The sequence below is a fragment of the Phyllobates terribilis genome, unplaced genomic scaffold (genome assembly GCF_046119375.1).
Source record: "Phyllobates terribilis strain yellow unplaced genomic scaffold, ASM4611937v1 Scaffold_2__4_contigs__length_985480577, whole genome shotgun sequence".
Taxonomy (NCBI): Eukaryota; Metazoa; Chordata; class Amphibia; order Anura; family Dendrobatidae; genus Phyllobates; species Phyllobates terribilis.
This window is the reverse complement of record NW_027362762.1, coordinates 129,811,261-129,832,780: the sequence shown is the minus strand read 5'-3', so window position 1 is coordinate 129,832,780 and position 21,520 is coordinate 129,811,261. Positions and strand designations below refer to the sequence as shown.

General features: G+C 43.5%; 1 protein-coding gene across 6 annotated transcripts in view; it reads right to left on the bottom strand.

Annotated features, from left to right (window-relative positions):
* Positions 1-21,520, bottom strand: part of LOC141196796 (mitochondrial ornithine transporter 1-like) — a 108,661-nt gene that overhangs the window by 28,955 nt on the left and 58,186 nt on the right. For 5 of the 6 annotated variants that reach the window (XM_073662593.1, XM_073662592.1, XM_073662595.1 and 2 more), the window contains 3 exons: positions 10,735-10,993; positions 6,013-6,150; positions 5,764-5,936 (listed from right to left, as the gene is read on the bottom strand). In XM_073662593.1, the coding sequence (XP_073518694.1) occupies positions 5,764-5,936; positions 6,013-6,150; positions 10,735-10,993 (570 nt within the window). Of the gene's footprint in view, positions 1-5,763; positions 5,937-6,012; positions 6,151-10,734; positions 10,994-20,733; positions 20,852-21,520 lie in introns of those variants that run through there. The other variant, XM_073662596.1, reaches the window with a different exon arrangement.

Genomic DNA, 21,520 nt, shown 5'->3' with positions numbered 1-21,520 from the left:
CTGAAGTCTTGAACTCATGGACATCACCAGACGCTGTGTTTCCTCCTTTTTGATGCTCTTCCAGGCCTTCACTGTGGTGGTTTTCAGTTGCTGTTTGTTTGTGGGCCTTTCTGTCTGAAGTTTAGTCTTTAACAAGTGAAATGCATGCTCAATTGGGTTGAGATCAAGTGACTGACTTGGCCATTCAAGAATATTCCACTTCTTTGCTTTAATAAACTCCTAGGTTGCTTTGGCTTTATGTTTTGGGTAATTGTCCATCTGTAGTATGAAACGACGAACAATCAGTTTGGCTGCATTTGGCTGGATCTGAGCACACAGTATGGCTCTGAATACATCAGAATTAATTTGGCTGCTTCTGTCCTGTGTCACATCATCAATAAACACTAGTGACCCAGTGCCACTGGCAGCCATGCATGCTCAAGTCATCACACTGCCTCCGCCGTGTTTTACAGATGATGTGGTATGCTTTGGATCATGAGCTGTACCATGCCTTCGCCATACTTTTCTCTTTCCATCATTCTGGTAGTGGTTGATCTTGGTTTCATCTGTCCAAAGAATGTTCTTCCAGAACTGTGCTGGCTTTTTTAGATGTTTTTTAGCAAAGTCCAGTCTAGCCTTTTTATTCTTGATGCTTATGAGTGGCTTGCACCATGCAGTGAACCCTCTGTATTTACTTTCATGCAGTCTTCTCTTTATGGTAGATTTGGATATTTGGAGAGTGTTGTTCACTTGGTTGGCTGTTGTGAAGGGGTTTCTCTTCACCATGGAGATTATTCTGCGATCATCCACCACTATTGTCTTCCATGGGTGCCCAGGTCTTCTTGCATTGATGAGTTCACCAGTGCTTTCTTTCTTTCTCAGGATGTACCAAACTGTAGATTTTGCCACTGTTAATATTGTAGCAATTTCTCGGATGTTTTTTTCTGTTTTTGCAGCTTAAGGATGGCTGGTTTCACCTGCATGGAGAGCTCCTTTGACCGCATGTTTACTTCACAGCAAAACCTTCCAAATGCAAGCACCACACCTCAAATCAACTCCATGCCTTTTATCTGCTTAATTGAGAAAGACATAACGAAGGGATTGCCCACACCTGTCCATGAAATAGCCTTGGAGTCAATTGTCCAATTACTTTTGGTCCCTTTAAAAACAGGGTGGCACATGATAAGGAGCTGAAACTCCTAAACCCTTCATCCAATTTTAATGTGGATACCCTCAAATGAAAGCTGAAAGTCTGAACTTCAACTGTATCGGAATTGTTTTGTTTAAAATTCATTGTGGTAATGTCTAGAACCAAAATTAGAAAAATGTTGTCTCTGTCCAAATATATATGGACCTAACTGTATATACATGCACACACTGCATGCAGGTATACAGATATATAAAAATACACACGCTGCACCTTTATATACACTTGCACTGCACACATATATACACATGGTGCATATATATATATATATTTATATATATATATATATATATATATATATACAGTACAGACCAAAAGTTTGGACACACCTTCTCATTTAAATATTTTTCTGTATTTTCTTGACTATGAAAATTGTACATTCACACTGAAGGCATCAAAACTATGAATTAACACATGTGGAATTATATACTTAACAAAAAAGTGTGAAACAACTGAAAATATGTCTTATATTCTAGGTTCTTCAAAGTAGCCACCTTTTGCTTTGATGACTGCTGTGCACACTCTTGGCATTCTCTTGATGAGCTTCAAGAAGCAGTCACCGGAAATGGTTTTCACTTCACAGGTGTGCCCTGTCAGGTTTAATAAGTGGGATTTCTTGCTTTATAAATAGGGTTGGGACCATCAGTTGTGTTGTGCAGAAGTCTGGTGGATACACAGCTGATAGTCCTACTGAATAGACTGTTAGAATTTGATTTATGGCAAGAAAAAAGCAGCTAGGTAAAGAAAAATGAGTGGCCATCATTACTTTAAGAAATGAAGGTCAGTCAGTCCGAAAAGTTGGGAAAACTTTGAAAGTGTCCACATGTGCAGTTGCAAAAACCATCAACTGCTACAAAGAAACTGGCTCACATGAGGACCGCCCCTGGAAAGGAAGATAAAGAGTCACCTCTGCTTCTGAGGATAAGTTTATCTGAGTCACCAGCCTCAGAAATCGCAGGTTAACAGCAGTTCAGATTAGAGACCAGGTCAATGCCACACAGAGTTCTAGCAGCAGACACATCTCTACAACAACTGTTAAGAGGAGATTTGTGCAGCAGGCCTTCATGGTAAAATAGCTGCTAGGAAACCACTGCTAAGGACAGGCAACAAGCAGAAGAGACTTGTTTGGGCTAAAGAAGACAAGGAATGGACATTAGACCAGTGGAAATCTGTGCTTTGGTCTGATGAGTCCAAATTTGAGATCTTTGGTTCCAACCACCGTGTGTTTGTGCGACGCAGAAAAGGTGAACGGATGGACTTTACATGCCTGGTTCCCACCGTGAAGCATGGAGGAGGAGGTGTGATGGTGTGGGGGTGCTTTCTTGGTGACACTGTTGGGGATTTATTCAAAATTGAAGGCATACTGAACCAGCATGGCTGCCACAGCATCTTGCAGCGGCATGCTATTCCATCCTGTTTGCGTTTAGTTGGACCATCATTTATTTTTCAACAGGACAATGACCCCAAACACACCTCCAGGCTGTGTAAGGGCTATTTGACCAAGAGGGAGAGTGATGGGGTGCTACGCCAGATGACCTGGCCTCCACAGTCACCAGACCTGAACCCAATCGAGATGGTTTGGGGTGAGCTGGACCGCAGAGTGAAGGCAAAAGGGCCAACAAGTGCTTAGCATCTCTGGGAACTCCTTCAAGATTGTTGGAAGACCATTTCCGGTGACTACCTCTTGAAGCTCATCAAGAGAATGCCAAGAGTGTGCAAAGCAGTCATCAAAGCAAAAGGTGGCTACTTTGAAGAACCTAGAATATAAGACATATTTTCAGTTGGTTCACACTTATTTGTTAAGTATATAATTCCACATGTGTTAATTCATAGTTTTGATGCCTTCAGTGTGATTGTACAATTTTCATAGTCATGAAAATACAGAAAAATCTTTAAATGAGGTGTGTCCAAACTTTTGGTCTGTACTGTATATATACATACACTGCTCAAAAAAATAAAGGGAACACTCAAATAACACATCCTAGATCTGAATGAATGAAATATTCTCATTGAGTACTTTGTTCTGTACAAAGTTGAATGTGCTGACAACAAAATCACACAAAAATCATCAATGGAAATCAAATTTATTAACCAATGGAGGCCTGGATTTGGAGTCACCCCCAAAATTAAAGTGGCAAAACACACTACAGACTGATCCAACTTTGATGTAATGTCCTTAAAACAAGTCAAAATGAGGCTCAGTATTGTGTGTGGCCTCCACGTGCCTGTATGACCTCCCTACAACGCCTGGGCATGCTCCTGATGAGGTTGCGGATGGTCTCCTGTGGGATCTCCTCCCAGACCTGGACTAAAGCATCTGCAAACTCCTGGACAGTGTAAGGTGAAACGTGACGTTAGTGAATGGAGTGAAACATGATGTCCCAGATGTGCTCAATCGGATTCAGGTCTGGGGAAAGGGCGGGCCAGTCGATAGCTTCAATGCCTTCATCTTGCAGGAACTGCTGACACACTCCAGCCACATGAGGTCTGGCATTGTCCTGCATTAGGAGGAACCCAGGGCCAACCGCACCAGCATATGGGCTCACAAGGGGTCTGAGGATCTCATCTTGGTACCTAATGGCAGTCAGGCTACCTCTGGCGAGCACATGGAGGGCTGTGCGGCCCTCCAAAGAAATGCCACCCCACACCATTACTGACCCAATGCCAAATCGGTTATGCTGAAGGATGTTGCAGGCAGCAGATCGCACTCCACGGCGTCTCCAGACTCTGTCACGTCTATCATATGTGCTCAGTGTGAACCTGCTTTCATCTGTGAAGAGCACAGGGCGCAAGTGGTGACTTTGCCAATCCTGGTGTTCTGTGGCAAATGTCAAGCGTCCTGCATGGTGTTGGACTGTGAGCACAACCCCCATCTGTGGACGTCGGGCCCTCATACCACCCTCATGGAGTCGATTTCTAACCGTTTTTGCAGACACATGCACATTTGTGGCCTGCTGGAGGTCATTTTGCAGGGCTCTGGCAGTGCTCCTGTTCCTCCTTGCACAAAGGCGGAGGTAGCGGTCCTGCTGCTGGGTTGTTGCCCTCCTACGGCCCCCTCTACGTCTCCGGGTGTACTGGCCTTTCTCCTGGTAGAGCCTCCAGACTCTGGACACTATGCTGACAGACACAGCAAACCTTCTTGCCACAGCTCGCATTGATGTGCCATCCTGGATGAGCTGCACTACCTGAGCAACTTCTGTGGGTTCTAGAGTTCGTCTCATGCTACCACGAGTGTGAAAGCACAACCAACATTCAAAAGTGACCAAAACATCAGCCAGAAAGCATTGGTACTGAGATGTGGTCAGTGGTCTCCACCTGCAGAACCACTCCTTTATTGAGGGTGTCTTGATAATTGACAATAATTTCCATGTATTGTCTATTCCATTTGCACAACAGCATGTGAAATTGATTGTCAATCAGTATTGCTTCCTAAGTGGACAGTTTGATTTCACAGAAGTTTGATTTACTTGGAGTTATATTCTGTTGTTTAAGTGTTCCCTTTATTTTTTTGAGCAGTGTATATACACACACACAGCATATGTTTACATACAGTTCTCAAATGCACCATACACTCATGTATGCCATTTTCACATATATGTATACATTTCACACATGTACACATTATACATACAATGACCATATGAAGTAAATATCACCCTCTATTCTGGCACATATCTTCCTCAGCATTTAGTTTCTGTTGCTGGCAACATCTTTCTCCTTTCACAAGGTGCTTGTGGTGACAGTGGGGGAAGGCACAAACAATCACTTCTGGAGGCTTCATGGCTGGACAGTGTAAGCAAGGAAATTGGGAGGTGAAGGAGGAAACACAAGAGCAATCTCCAGTTCACTGCCTAGTGAGTTATGGAGCACAGCGCATACCCACAGCTGCACGGGTGACGCTGGACTGATCACATCCACCTCAGTCACTGTGCCTGCGCTCAGATCGGCAGACTGTGTTCACTTTCCTTGATGCACTGCATCATGGGAAAGCGAGATCAGCACAGCAGAGAAGGGGGAATTCCCCTGCCAGGCTGTGAATTCAGCTGAAGGGCTCAGTTGAGTTGAGGCTGGTGCCAAGAAAGGGAGTTTTTCTCCCACATGGTATATGCCTTGTTTATAATGTTTTGGTCAAATGCTAAATGTTATTACATCTGTATTTAATTTAAATAATAAAAAAATTTGTGATAGGTGCGCTTGAAACGCAGTGGAGTTTCCATGCATAAAAATGAAGTTGAAAAACGCAGCATTTATACTACATGGGAACATTATGATCAATGGTGTATACAAGAAATACAAAGATGTGCTAAGTACTCCAGTGAAAAGTCAATCTTTTTGGCTGTTGAGGCTTCATTCAGTCATCTGTGTGTCATAGACCAAGTACAGACCGTGATGCACAGACTGGCCGCTGCTCTCCCGACCTGAACTTGACAGTCACATTGTCCATTTATACTTCATTCATGATAAACGGATGTCTGAATGAGTCCTAAGGCTAACAAAAATCATAATCTTGAACGAGGGACCATTGTCAAAGTACATTGCACTTTTGAAATAAAAAGTATTAAGAATCATTTTCATACCTAACTCAGCTTTAGATGTTCCAGATCTTGTAAAAAATGAGCGACCTAATTCATAGCCCCCAAAGAAGAAGAAGTAGCCTGGAACCTCTCTGAGAAGAGTGCTGGAGAGTCCATGATAGAAACCCATTGGACCATCTGTGCGCAGGATATTCTTGACCACTGCCCACACTGTACTATGAAGAAAGGATCAGTGTTATAAAATATTACTCTGGGTAGATCTCAAAGAGTTTCAGATAGATCACAACTCACTTTTGTCCTTCTATCACCTTTCCAGAGAGCTGCATTTCATGCATGGCCTGAAGACGACACTTCACCAGCTCTGTGGGACAAAGGGCCAATGAAGCAAATGCTGCTGCAAATGAGCCTGCGGTTGCATTGTGCAGGTCACTAAAACATCGAAAAAAAAATACAGTCACAATTGTGTAAGAGGAAAATACTGAAGAAAAGATTATTAATATTGTTCTTCCAGTCCGATATGGTAGAAATAAGGCATCACCTTTGGGGTGATCCAGTTCATTCTAATCACTGTTAACTAAAACTATAGGAACATGACACATATTAATAAAAACTCGTATATCACACACATAGTTATTGACTGTCTTATTCTTTTTCGCTACTTTGGGACTCCTAAAACTATCTATAACTGCTGGAAGCAAAGCACTTATTGCCAGATTCCCAATACATTGTGTGAAATCATAAATGCCGAAATGTTGCTAAAAATCAACTTCTAGAACCAGAATTGTAGTTTATCGTCGGTCATGACAGTACTTCTGGTTTCATGCACAAAGTATAAATTGTGAATGACGCGCCCCCTGGGCCGTGGGGTACCCGGAGCCGGGCCTGTAGATGCTGGGGGTTGTAGTCACCATGGCGGTGACCCGGTCCGTGACCCAGGGCGGTCAAACCAGGGTAGTTTATGTATAGTCCGACTACGCCACCTGTGGGATGCAGTTATTGGGAACCGCCGCTGCGGAGCAGTCCACTGAAGCTGATGGTATGTGCAGCAAGGTGATGTAACTCCCCACAGGAAGAGTGGAGCTTCAGGGCAGAGTGTATGGATGATGGTGGTGATAGTGCCTGGATCAGTAATAAGAACACGGAGTCTTTGCAGTGCAGTCCTAGGGTCTTTACTGGTGGTAATTATATAGGCCCCAATGGGAGTACTTGCTAGGGATGAGGGCCTGATCAGTCTGGGAGCAATCGTAGAATTCCCCTGGCCAGGTGGAGTTGTAGGCCTGCCGTTCTGACTGTACTCTTTGGCTATCCCGCTTATAGTCGTGTTGTAGCCCACGTCCCTGAGTGTGACGTGCTGTGCTCACCCGTATGGCTGGCGACTCGGATCCCGTGCATTCCTCGCTCCTCTGTGGCGGTACTGGTCCTTTCGCGTGGCTGAGCCTCCGGGCTTCTGTTGGGCCAGGGGACCTGCAATCCCCTGCCCTGCGGTATCTGCTGCTGGGCCTGAAGGGTCCCACAGCCTCGGACTCCGGTGTCCGGTCCTCTGTGTACGCTGGCCAGGACGAGCTATATCCAGCTCCAGTCCCTGGCTCCTTACTCCTGTGTCCTCAACTCGACTACAGCCCTGTCTGAGCTAACCCCGCCTCCAGATCCAGTTATATAGGGCAGGATCCTCCCTTTTCTGGCCTGGGGCAAGAGGTGTTGCATGTAGTGTGTTCCCTGACCAGGAAACTCCTGTTTTGCTCCCAGACATGGTATTACTACCACTGTGGCAACCAGACCCCCTGGGGTGCCACATGAACACTCATCATCCTTTCTTATAAATTCTGTAACGATTCTCAAATTAAAATTGTCATAAAAATATGAAAATTGTTAAGTGTAAATTTAAAGAGAACCCAATACACAGAAAATGCAGAGTCATTTATAGACACCATGTTATAGAGGAACTCAGCAAATTGATATATAACTTTTTGTCATTTTACTTTATTCAATGAAATTCCTGCTCATTCTGCACTTTTAAGTCAAGTGGGTGATCCTGATCAGGGATTAAGGAAAAATGAAGAAATTTCAGCTCCCACGATCCAATGTAATAAAAAAATCAGCTTTTATTGAGTTATCCATGGACAACAAGCAAAACACAAGTGCAGAAATGCAACGCGTTTGAATTGTAGGAGCTGGAATCTCTTCATTTTTCCTCATTGCTGCACACAGACAGTGTGATCCACGCACCTGGTGGTGAGGTAGCTGGATTTTCTCCATACTATTTGCTCAAGGATTAACAGCCTTCTCTGTTTAAGGGCAGGATTATACCAGCGACTCATGGCATTTAATGCACGGAATTTAGTCTACACAGGCCCATACGTATAGAATGATCAGTAGTAGATCGTTCTGTGCTCATAGGCTGCCATTCGTCTCGGCACCACATCTTCCTGTTTGCACAGGATGATGTGCTGCTTAGAATTATGATTTTTAAATCAACTTAAAAATCAGTTAACCAAACAAACGAGCGTTTTTCTCATTAATCGGGTGATTGGCAGCCTTGCGTACACTGCACAATCACTGCGTTCCTTGTAACACTCCTTCCACAAATCCAGCAGTGTAAATCCAGTTCAAGTGTGCAGATATACAGTACAGACCAAAAGTATGGACACGCCTTCTCATTTAAAGGTTTTTCTGTATTTTCATGACTATGAAAATTGTACATTCACACTGAAGGCATCAAAACTATGAATTAACACATGTGGAATTATATACTGTACTTAACAAAAAAGTGTGAAACAACTGAAAATATGTCTTATATTCTAGGTTCTTCAAAGTAGCCACCTTTTGCTTTGATGACTGCTTTGCACACTCTTGGCATTCTCTTGATGAGCTTCAAGAGGTAGTCACCGGAAATGGTTTTCACTTCACAGGTGTGCCCTGTCAGGTATAATAAGTGGGATTTCTTGCCTTATAAATGGGGTTGGGACCATCAGATGTGTTGTGCAGAAGTCAGGTGGATACACAGCTGATAGTCCTACTGAATAGACTGTTAGAATTTGTATTATGGCAAGAAGAAAGCAGCTAAGTAAAGAAAAACAAGTGGCCATCATTACTTTAAGAAATGAAGGTCAGTCAGTGCAAAAAATTGGGAAAACTTTGAAAGTGTCCCCAAGTGCAGTTGCAAAAACCATCAAGCGCTACAAAGAAAGTGGCTCACATGAGGACCGCCCCAGGAAAGGAAGACCAAGAGTCACCTTTGCTTCTGAGGATAAGTTTATCTAAGTCACCAGCCTCAGAAATTGCAGGTTAAAAACAGCTCAGATTAGAGACCAGGTCAATGCCACACAGAGTTCTAGCAGCAGACACATCTCTACAACAAAGGCAACAAGCAGAACAGACTTGTTTGGGCTAAAGAACACAAGGAATGGACATTAGACCAGTGGAAATCTGTGCTTTGGTCTGATGAGTCCAAACTTGAGATCTTTGGTTCCAACCACCGTGTCTTTGTGCGACGCAGAAAAGGTGAACAGATGGACTCTACATGCCTGGTTCCCACCGTGAAGCATGGAGGAGGAGGTGTGATGGTGTGGGGGTGCTTTGCTGGTGACACTGTTGGGGATTAATTCAAAATTGAAGGCATATTGAACCAGCATGGCTACCACAGCATCTTGCAGCAGCATGCTATTCCATCCGGTTTGCGTTTAGTTGGACCATCATTTATTTTTCAACAGGACAATGACCCCAAACATACCTCCAGGCTGTGTAAGGGCTATTTGACCAAGAGGGAGAGTGATGGGGTGCAACGCCAGATGACCTGGCCTCCACAGTCACCAGACCTGAACCCAATCGAGATGGTTTGGGGTGAGCTGGACCGCAGAGTGAAGGCAAAAGGGCCAACAAGTGCTAAGCATCTCTGGGAACTCCTTCAAGATTGTTGGAAGACCATTTCCGGTGACTACCTCTTGAAGCTCATCAAGAGAATGCCAAGAGTGTGCAAAGCAGTCATCAAAGCAAAAGGTGGCTACTTTGAAAAACCTAGAATATAAGACATATTTTCAGTTGTTTCACACTTTTTTGTTAAGTATATAATTCCACATATGTTAATTCATAGTTTTGATGCCTTCAGTGTGAATGTACAATTTTCATAGTTATGAAAATACAGAAAAATCTTTAAATGAGAAGGTGTGTCCAAACTTTTGGTCTGTACTGTAAATAGCTGTCAATCACTGATTAGGACCGCCTAGTTGGCCGGAAAATACAAAATGAGCATGGATTTCAATGAGTAAAAAAAAAGTTGTTCTATGCCTTTTCATGCAAAGCTGTATATCAGTCTTCATAGCTCCCCCTACTCTATAACATGCCATTTTGTAAGTAACAGGCTCACTTTCATCTGCCAAAAAAGTAGGAAATAGAAGACGATTGAAAGTTTAGCATTAAAGCGCATCTGTCAGCAGGATTGTGCTCTTTAAACTACATACACTGTCAGGTGGGCGACATTACACTGATTAAAATGATACATGGGTTGATGAAATCCGTGCTGTTTCTTGTGTAATCTTTACTTTCAATTTGGAGATAATGATATGCCCATGCTCCGGGGCAGCCTCAATCTGGTACTCTGCTTACATACTCATCTGTATGCTCTTATGACAGCTCACTGTGCCTTCACTGACCTGCCTCCTATTATACATAACGCATCTAGTAGTGCAAGGCTAGATAATAGGAGGCAGGTCAGTGAAGGCACAGAGACCTCTCATAATAGCATACAGATCAATATGTAAGCAGAGCACCAGATAGAGCGCCCCACACAGGCCGCCCCGAAGCACGAGCATATCATTATCTCCAAACTGAAATTAAAGATTACACAAGAACCACATGACGAATTTCATCAACCAAGGTATCATATTAATCAGTGTAATGTCACCCACCTGACAGTGTATGTGATTTACTGAGCACAATCCTGCTGACAGGTGCGCTTTAAGTTCTCTGACACCTTAAACCAATATTACTGGTTCTCTGATGCTCCCAAAACCTTACCTGAGAGGTGCATTCTTTTCCAATCCCACAATCCTCCTCACAACTCTCTGGCAGAAACCATAGCTCATAAAAAGGACAGAGTTCTCTGATATGTTTGCAAGAAGAGCTGGACTGGTCCCTTTGTAGAAGCCCCTGAACCCCACTTGTCTGTACGTCTTCGCTGCGCAGTCTATAAGGCCTCTGTACAGATTCGGGAACGTCTGCATCTTCACCTTGGCAGTGTCAAATGGCTGTCCAGTCAGAACACATGCCGTTCCACCTAAAATATGTATACAACTAAATTAATTTCCTGACATCTCTGTGATTAATTATACACAGGATGTATACTTATAACTATACATTGGACAAAACTATACATTGATACATTGACAGGCAGCTGTTGAGTTCTTTATATCTCATAGTTTCATTGTTGTTAAAGAATATCTATCTGCAGTCTGGGGCTGCACTGTTTTTTAATAAAATAGTGGACATCCTCAAACTAGTGATTTTTCTAAATATGAGTTATAAAGTGCTCAGAAGTAATCTTAATAGCCCTGAAGGTCTCGACTTTCTACCAAAGAAGGGATCGAACTTTCGTGTTTGGAATCCCTGCATGCAGAGCGGAATCCCGCAACCCTCAACTGCCCCTTTCACAATGAAAGAGCGAGATTTTGCTTTTTGCACTAAGCCAGCGCGGCTGCGTATTTCACTAAGGTGTTATTGAGTGGTAACATCATTACAGTGCTTATCGTTCAGTAACATCTTGGTAAAGTATGAGCAGGATGTTATAGCAGAAGATGGAGTCCCTCAAGTTTAAGCGCCTCATCTATGCTATATAAGTCTGACAGTTATTTTAGGTAAAAAACAACAGCTATGAATGTTCCTTCTTGTATCAATAGCGTGTCCTTGCTAAAAAGATAACGTGATTCTCCCTGGCCAGATGTTTCTTCTTGTAGCAATAATGTGTTCTTGCAGAAAGATGAAATGACCTTGCTAACTAGATAAGTCTAATTAAATATTTTAAAGCATACAGAAACTAGCTTTTTTCACTTGTTCAGCTAAACTGTATAATCGAACCATATATGGCAAATCCGTTTCCTGCCTTTAGGGTGTATATTAGCCTGTGTTTTGTAATAAAATTTTTAGAGTATGTTTAGACACAAACATCCTGTCCTGTGTCTTCATTCTCTCCGAGCTCATAATCCAAAGGATAGAAGACCCAAAATTCAGTGACGACAGCTGGCGCCTCGAACAGGGACCTTGAGTTAATCTACCCAAGGGTGCTCGACCGGTCCGAGACGTGGGACGAGTGAAGCTCTCTGTTGGTGATATATACAGCGCTGAGGTAAGAATAACTGTTATATTCTACCTAATTATATCACTGCATAGAAGAGACTCCCTCACCCCCGAGCGGTCGGCTCCCCAGGTAATTCAACAGATTGTTGTCTAGCTCAGGTCCCTTTGAACCAGTAGAATCCCTCAGATAAATTGACAGTCCTGCCTTCTATCCTTTGGAGAATTTAAGAATGAAAGTATGGATCCAATGATTGTGTTGTGGATGTGTCCCGGGATTGATGTTTTTGGTCTGTTTTTCTGGTTGGCGTATAAGTCCTAGAGAGGCTAGTAGTGGAATGGTTCAGAAACCTTTGTGGCCCATTGTCTAAGTGACCATTGTCTAAGTGACTGAGGAGTCTCTTCTAGGTGAGGAGAACCGAAAAAATGGGGAACCAAAATGCCAAGGAAGGCATTATAGCCAAAGACTTAGTGGTACGCAGAGAAGGGAAACAGGCACTGATTGGAATTGACAAAATATTGTGTAAAGCGGGAATGAATGAGAATGGAGAGATGAATGGAGAGAAATGGAAATCCTTCTTTAACTCCTATCATGGATGGCTGAAAGATAAGGGTCTGTTGGAGACAGTGGATGTATGGATGAATGCATGCGCTTATTTTGAAGGAAAGATTGAAGAATTAGGAGACGGACGTTACAGACTGACAAAAACTGGAATGACAGATTTTCCTCCCTGTCCGCTCCCGACGTCACCCCCACCCCAGTACCAGAATTCCCAGGAACCTAAATGTTGGGTTTGCCCCAGATGTGGACAGCAGAATCCCTTGACAGTAGACATCTGTGTGGCATGTGGAGGACCGAGACCCCACCCAGCTAGACAATTCCCAATGAGGACGGTAGTTGTGCCAGGAGCACCGGGAGCAGCAGCAGCAGCAGGGGGGGATGCAGTGGTTCCAGGTCAGGAAGCTCGCACAATGTTAACGTATAGACCATGGAGTCCTTCAGAGCAGTTGGCACTGATCTCCCAGCTGCCAGATCCGTCCCAGTCCCCTATGGGTTTTGCTAGAATGATCACCACCATACAGGATACGTATGCCACTAGAATAGATCTGCAGGGGGTAATTAAGGGAAAATTGGCAGATGAAGCCCGCTATGATAGGTTGATAGATGAGACAAAAAAACAGTATGCCAATAGGACCGGACCCGTAGATGCAGAATCTAATGATGCAGCAGCTGAAGTCCTATTCGCAGCAGCGTTGGTAAAAGCATGTCAAGACAGGCAAGCAGAAAAGCAAGTTACACTAGAAGATAGAGTGCAGGGAAAGGAGGAAGATCCTAAGGATTATTTCTATGCACTAAAGAAAACCTGGTCAGAAATGGGGTTCAACCCCGGGAATAAGACTAGTGAGAGGGTATTAGCAAGTGGTTTCATGAATGGACTAAAGAAAGAGATTGCAGAGAAGGTAAAAGCAAGTAGACCGGACTGGAGATCAGTGAAGGCAGAAGATTTAGCTAGAATAGCTCAGGGGGCACAACATGACATAGCGCAGGCAAAAAGAGCTGACAGAATACATATAGTAGAGACGACCCCCAGAAACAACAGAGGCAGAGGACGGACTGAAGGAGGAGGACAGAAACTGTGTTACGGATGTAAAAAGCCAGGACATTTTAGAAAGAACTGTAGGACCAACCCGTATCCAAATGCTCAGAGTACGGGTCCTCCAGCCGACCAAACAACGCCCCCATAGGATGAGGGTAGCTTGCACATGAACCCCCTCATCTCCTTACCCCCAACTCCCAGTTGTATAGTGCAGGTGAACCTACCAGGGGGACATGAAATCGATTTCCAAGTAGATACGGGGGCCGACAATTCAGTAATTACGCAAGGTGATTGGCCATATACTGACACTGATTTTTCACATCATGTCATTGCCACCCCCTTCAATTCCCCGTCTGTCCAGCTTCCTGTCACTAAAAGAATTCCCCTGCAAATTCAAGGAGCTACTGTACATAGCCAGCTCATGGTATCGCCCCGAGGCCAATGTAACCTTTTGGGAAATGATGTGTTGTCCCAATTACAAGCACATATTGAGTATCATCCCGATGGCACTGTCACCATGACCCCAGGTTTAAAACCAAGTACCCTTTGCAAAATTATGTCACTAGATATTGCCAGCATAGAAGAGACAAATGAGTTTCCCCCGATATTGGAGCAGGCTGTACCACATGATTTTTGGGCCTCAGACAAAACAGATGTTGGTAGGCTAAGAGTTCAACCAGTAATGGTGAAATTAAAACCAGGAGCCATCTTGCCTCAACAGAGGCAGTATCCCCTTAGCTCGGCTCAGGAGAATGCCATAGCCCAGCAGGTCCAAAAATTATTACAGAGAGGAGTCCTAGTCAAAACCCAGTCCCCTTGCAACACTCCCCTGTTCCCAGTAAAGAAAAAGAGCGTGCCAGGACAACCAGCCGCATATAGAATGGTCCATGACCTCCGGTTGGTTAACAAAGCCACAGAACTTCTAACACCAGTTGTGCCCAACCCACATACTCTTCTGTCACAGATACCTTCTAACTCTCTTGGCTTTTCAGTGGTTGATTTGGCAAATGCATTTTTCAGTGTACCATTACATCCTGACTGCCAGTACCTGTTTGCTTTCACATTCCAGTAGTCAATATACATGGACAGTGTTGCCACAGGGTGCCCAGAATTCACCCACAATGTACACTGCAAGTCTGCAGGAAATACTGGAGGGATGGTCTGAACCACATATCGTTGTTTTGCAATATGTCGATGACCTGCTCATTTGTGCCCCCTCCAGGAAACAATGTCATAGTGCAACTATATCGCTTATGTTGTTTCTCTATCGCGCTGGCTGCAAGGCATCGAAAGATAAGCTTCAGTTTTGTAAATCTTCAGTCACCTTTTTGGGACATTGCATTACACCAGGAGCTCGTCATTTAACAAATGCACGCAAACAAGCAGTACAGGCATTCACCATCCCCATTAATGTTGCAGCCCTCAGAACTTTTCTTGGACTTGTTTCCTATTGCAGACAGTGGATTCATGCCGTCTCTGTTTTAATGCAGCCCCTCTATGACTGTCTTACCCCAACACCTTTTGTACTAACATCAGAGGCAATAGACTGTTTTTTATTCTCTCAAGAACCGTATTTTGGCCGCTCCAGCTTTGGGTACCCCTAATTATGATCTCCCATTTACTCTGTACCTTCATGAACAAGCTGGACATGCAGCAGGAGTTTTAACTCAAACACACGGTGATAATCAGAGACTTGTTGCCTACTTTAGTGGCAGATTGGATGCGGTAGCCAGAGGTGCACCATCCTGCGTACGTGCTCTGCATGCTGTTGGACTATTACTCCATAAATCCGCAGACATTGTTCTTGACCACCCGCTCACCGTTCTAACACCTCATGATGTCTACACTATATTGAATCAAGTGCAACCCGCTCACCTCTCAGCAGCACGTCATCTCAAGTTACAATGTGCACTGTTAATGCCTCCCAATGTTTCTTTACAGAGGTGTACTACCCTGAATCCAGCAACTTTGTTACCTCTCTTGGATCTAAAGGAGGAGTCAGGTACTGTGCTTTTTAAGGAAGATCCAAGAGAGGAAGTTCCTCATGACTGTGTACAAATGATGGCACAAGAAACGGCAGGTTTACCTACTGTATTTGAACATGAATTACAAAATGCAGATTTTGAATTTTTTGTAGATGGATCCCGTCATCAGGACGATTCAGGTACCTTCCATACTGGATATGCAGTTGTCTCCCTCAATGCAGTAATCAAGGCAGAACCAATGCTCCCACACCAGTCGGCTCAAGAAGCTGAACTTAGGGCCCTAACCGAGGCCTGTAAACTAGCGGAAGGTAGTATTGTTAACATTTACACAGATTCTAGGTACGCATTCGGTATATCAAATGATTTTGGTCCAATATGGAAGTCAAGAGGTTTCCTGACGGCAGCAGGACACCCCATTAAGAATGCTGATGCGGTCCAGCAGTTAATTGATGCGCTACAACTACCCAAACAAGTAGCTGTCATAAAGGTAAGAGCACATACCAGACGCACCGACGAGGTAAGCAGAGGAAACGCGATGGCAGATGCAGCGGCAAAAACAGCAGCCTGTAAGCCGCAACAAGGGTCAACAGTACGTCAGTTAAGTGCCCCTAAAAACCCCTTTGTGTCGGAGGACATCTTATCCCAAATGCAGGCTCAGGCTCAAAAGGAGGAGGTTGATAAGTGGTTAAAGGAAGGTGCATGCCTGAATGAAGCAAATGGGGTATGGGGGAAAGGGACACGACGATGCCTTCCAAGGGCACTGTACCCAGCAGCTGCCCAGATACTACATGGGCCGACACACCAATCTAAAACGGGTGTGATGAGTGTGATGCAGAAACATTGGGTGGCACCAGGATTCTCCACCTGTATTGAAAACCTGGTACAAGGGTGCATGATATGTGCTACACATAATCAGGGTAGAGTAGTTAAAACACCACCCAAACACACCCCCCGGCCCCTCTATCCATTCCAGAGACTGCAAATTGATTATATTCAGCTGCTAAAGTCAGGGTCATGAGAATATGTGTTGGTCTGTATTGATTTGTTCTCAGGATGGCCAGAGGCTTTCCCGATTGCCAAAGCCACGGCTGCGGCAACCGCAAAGAAACTGCTTGCGGAGGTGGTCTGCAGGTATGGGGTACCAGAGGTAATTGAGAGTGACAGAGGTACACACTTCACAGGTGAAATAATGAATGAAGTCATGTCAGCTCTAGGAATTCAACAAGCATTCCTTACCCATATCACCCACAAAGTAGTGGTAAAGTGGAAAGACTGAATGGGACATTGAAATTAAAAATTCAGAAAGCCATGGCTGAGACAGGAAAACCATGGCCGGACTGTTTACCACTTGCTCTGTTTTCAGTAAGATACACGCCTAATAGAAAGACTGGACTCTCTCCATATGAGATATTGTTTGGCAACGTACCCAGCCTAGGGTGTTTCTATCCGCAAGCATTAGAAATGAACAACCATGTGCTAAGTTCCTATGTGAGGGCTTTACACAAAAAGATTAAGCAAGTACATGATAATGTCTTCAGTTCTCTTCCAGATCCAGATCAAGACTCTAGCAGCCATACGCTGCAACCTGGAGACTGGGTGGTTATAAAAAGACACGTGAGGAAAAGCCTAGATCCACGGTTTGACGGACCCTTTCAAGTTCTGCTGACCACAAGTACAGCCGTTAAGCTAGAGGGAAAAGAGACCTGGATCCACGCGTCCCATTGCAAAAAGATACTAGGAGAACCAGCGGACAAAGAATGATGACATTGTTTATACTTACCTGCATACTTGCGACCACAGGTGCATGGACTAGGTTAGGCACCATGGATGGAGACGACAATAGATTCATTAGACACCATCTTGCTCTAATCGATGGACTAAAGGAGCAAAACCAGACCATTGCTAATTGTTGGATATGTACACATGCCCCTGTGACATCCACTAGCATACCCTTTCTCGCTGTCCCAGTCTCATGGGAAGAGATAAACTTTTGAGTGAACTGTTCAGATACTTTGGCCAATAATTCCACACAGAGATTTTCCTTTCTAAATCCCGCAAATTGGTTTAAAGGTATTGGTGGGTGGTTGGCTGGTATAGTACAAGCTATTTTACAGGTTTTGCTAATGTGTCTTGCGGTTTATTTGGTTTTTAAGCTTTTTCTAATGTGTATTCAGCATTGTACTAAAAGAAAACATAGAAATTCGTATTGATAAATGAAGGAACAAAAGGATGGAATGTTATAGCAGAAAATGGAGTCCCTCAAGTTTAAGGGCCTCATCTATGCTATATAAGTCTGACAGTTATTTTAGGTAAAAAACAACAGCTATGAATGTTCCTTCTTGTATCAATAGCGTGTCCTTGCTAAAAAGATAACGTGATTCTCCCTGGCCAGATGTTTCTTCTTGTAGCAATAATGTGTTCTTGCAGAAAGATGAAATGACCTTGCTAACTAGATAAGTCTAATTAAATATTTTAAAGCATACAGAAACTAGCTTTTTTCGCTTGTTCAGCTAAACTGTATAATCGAACCATATATGGCAAATCCGTTTCCTGCCTTTAGGGTGTATATTAGCCCTGTGTTTTGTAATAAAGTTTTTAGAGTATGTTTAGACACAAACATCCTGTCCTGTGTCTTCATTCTCTCCGAGCTCGTAATCCAAAGGATAGAAGACCCAAAATTCAGTGACGACAAGGACATGGTTAGTGCAATGAGTGAAATCACGCTCTCTCACTGCAAGAAGGGATGCAGAGGGTTCTGGGATCCCACTCTGCATGCCAGGATCCCACACCCTGGAAGTTCGGGCCAGACTCTTCTTAGAAATTTAGGTCCTTTTACAGATGCTAATTTCCCCAAATAGGGGAGAAACTCCTTCCTGACCCTGTAATGACATGGGGCGGTAGGCGTGGGCGCGGTACTCGTCTTCCAGGCCCCTGTGAGCTACAGGAAAACTGGGTCCCTGGCTGTGTGTGTGTGGTGATGTTGCTGTGCATACAGTTATATGAAAAAGTTTAGGCACCCCTATTAATCTTAAGCTTAATGTTTTATAAAAATTGGTGTTTTTGCAACAGCTATTTCAGTTTGATATATGTAATAACTGTTGGACACAGTAATGTTTCTGCCTTGAAATGAGGTTTATTGTACTAACAGAAAATGTGCAATCTGCATTCAAACAAAATTTGACAGGTGCATAAGTATGGGCACCTCACCAGAAAAGTGACATTAATATTTAGTAGATCCTCCTTTTGCAAAAATAACAGCCTCTAGTCGCTTCCTGTAGCTTTTAATGATTTCCTGGATCCTGGATGAAGGTATTTTTGACCATTCCTCTTTACAAAACAATTCCAGTTCAGTTAAGTTTGATGGTCGCCGAGCATGGACAGCCCTCTTCAAATGATCCCACAGATGTTCAATGATATTCAGGTCTGGGGACTGGGATGGCCATTCCAGAACATTGTAATTGTTCCTCTGCATGAATGCCTGAGTAGATTTGGAGCGGTGTTTTGGATCATTGTCTTGCTGAAAGATCCGTCCCCTGCATAACTTCAACTTTGTCACTGATTCTTGAACATTATTGTCAAGAATCTGCTGATACTGAGTGGAATCCATGCGTCACTCAACTTTACCAAGATTCCCGGTGCCGGCATTGGCCACACAGCCCCAAAGCATGATGGAACCTCCACCAAATTTTATTGTGGGTAGCAAGTGTTTTTCTTGGAATGCTGTGTTTTTTTGCCGCCATGCATAACTCCTTTTTGTATGACCAAACAACTCAATCTTGGTTTCATCAGTCCACAGGACCTTCTTCCAAAAAGAAATTGGCTTCTCCAAATGTGCTTTTGCATACCTCAGCCGACTCTGTTTGTGGCGTGCTTGCAGAAACGGCTTCTTTCGCATCACTCTCCCATACAGCTTCTCCTTGTGCAAAGTGCGTTGTATATTTGACCGATGCACAGTGACACCATCTGCAGTAAGTTGATACTGCAGCTCTCTGGAGGTGATCTGAGGATTGTCCTTGACTGATCTCACCATTCTTCTTCTCTGCCTTTCTGATGTTTTTCTTGGCCTGCCACTTCTGGCCTTAACAAGAACTGTCCCTGTGTTCTTCCATTTCCTTACTATGTTCCTCACAGTGGAAACTGACAGGTTAAATCTCTGAGACAGCTTTTTGTATCCTTCCCCTGAACAACTATGTTGAATAATCTTTGTTTTCAGATCATTTGACAGTTGTTTTGAGGAGCCCATGATGCCACTCTTCAGAGGAGATTCAAACAGGAGAACAACTTGCAAGTGGCCACTTTAAGTAGCTTTTCTCATGATTGCATACACCTGGCTATGAAGTTCAAAGCTCAATGAGGTTACAAAACCAAAAAAAGTGCTTTAGTAAGTCAATAAAAAGTAGGTAGGAGTAATGCAGATTGCACATTTTCTGTTAGTACAATAAACCTCATTTCAAGGCAGAAACATTACTGTGTCCAACAGTTATTACATATATCAAACTGAAATAGCTGTTGCAAAAACACCAATTTTTATAAAACATTAAGCTTAAGATTAATAGGGGTGCCCAAACTTTTTCATATAACTGTACCTTCAGGTTTAGCTCTGCTGTGATTTATGCTGTGCCGGACTCCTTTAAACCCAAAATTAGGAAACCAGACCAGTTAGTAAAAATAAAATCCTTTTTACTGTCAATCAAACTTATGTACAGATGGTAGCAGGAAATAAGCTTGCTGTTTTCTTCTGTACAATACAGCGGCACATTCTTGGTGCTTATGAATGGTGACACAATACTTAAAATGAACGTTACTGTAGCACTGCAGGGTAAGCTGAGGATCTCCTTATTCCCAGTATAGTGCCACATAGGTCAATGTGTTTCACTCTGACTACTACACTTCAACTACACTTCCTAAGGTAGCTCCTCCGGCTGTCACCTTACTAAACGTGCCCCAGCCTTGCTGATTCTGTCTCTCAGACCACAGCTTCCAGGTCTCGCCAACATTAGACGTTCCCAAAGGTCTCTTAGATACGTTCCTAATATTCTTTTGCTGTGGGTCCCCCAACTTGCCTGCTTAGGGAAGAACACTGCCGCCACTGAAGAGCTCCTGCCTAAACTTGCTCCCTTTTACTCTGATTTGTTCTCACACACCTGGTGATGATCATCTTCCTCCCAGGGTTCCTTTTCTTGTCTCTTTCTTACTAACAATTTACTCCAAAAACAGGAACTGACACACAGGTCCCCAATCCTCCTCCCCAACTATGGGCCGGCCTTACAGCTAACCCTGTCACCCCTGACTAAGAGGAACTGCAGCTTCCCTGAGGATAACACATACAATACAGTACATTTAAAACAACAGGGGTTTCCAAAGATGTGCCACACAATCCTTTTCACCCCTACAACCTTATTTATGGCAAGCAAGCTAGTTCCATGAATTAACATTGCATCTCCAAAATCTATTACTCAAGCCCTAACCTATAAAATAATAGTTTTTAAGAAAACATCCAGGCCTTCCTTGCACTTATTTAGGGAAACAACCATTAGAAGCATCACTTTGCGTGATGATAGTGAAAACTTCTTCCCTCTAGACGTTGCGGATGCCCTCGTGTCATTGTTGCAGGCCTAGGTGTAAAAAGATATCTATTCATATATTTGTATATTATAATTAGATCGCCTTTAACCCGTCATTTTCCAAACAGAATGAGCCTAAGTTTGATAATCTGTGTTAGCACTGTAGTCCACCCAGTCCCTATATAACAGTGTGTTTCCTGTGCTCAATTGCCTGACATTACATTTATCTACATTAAACTTCAATTCCCATTTCTCGCCTCAGCCTTACAGCTTCCCTAAATCAGTCTGGAATATTAAATTATCCTCCTCTGTGTTGATTACCTTGCAGAGTTTAGTATCATCTGCAAATATTGAAATTCTTCACTGT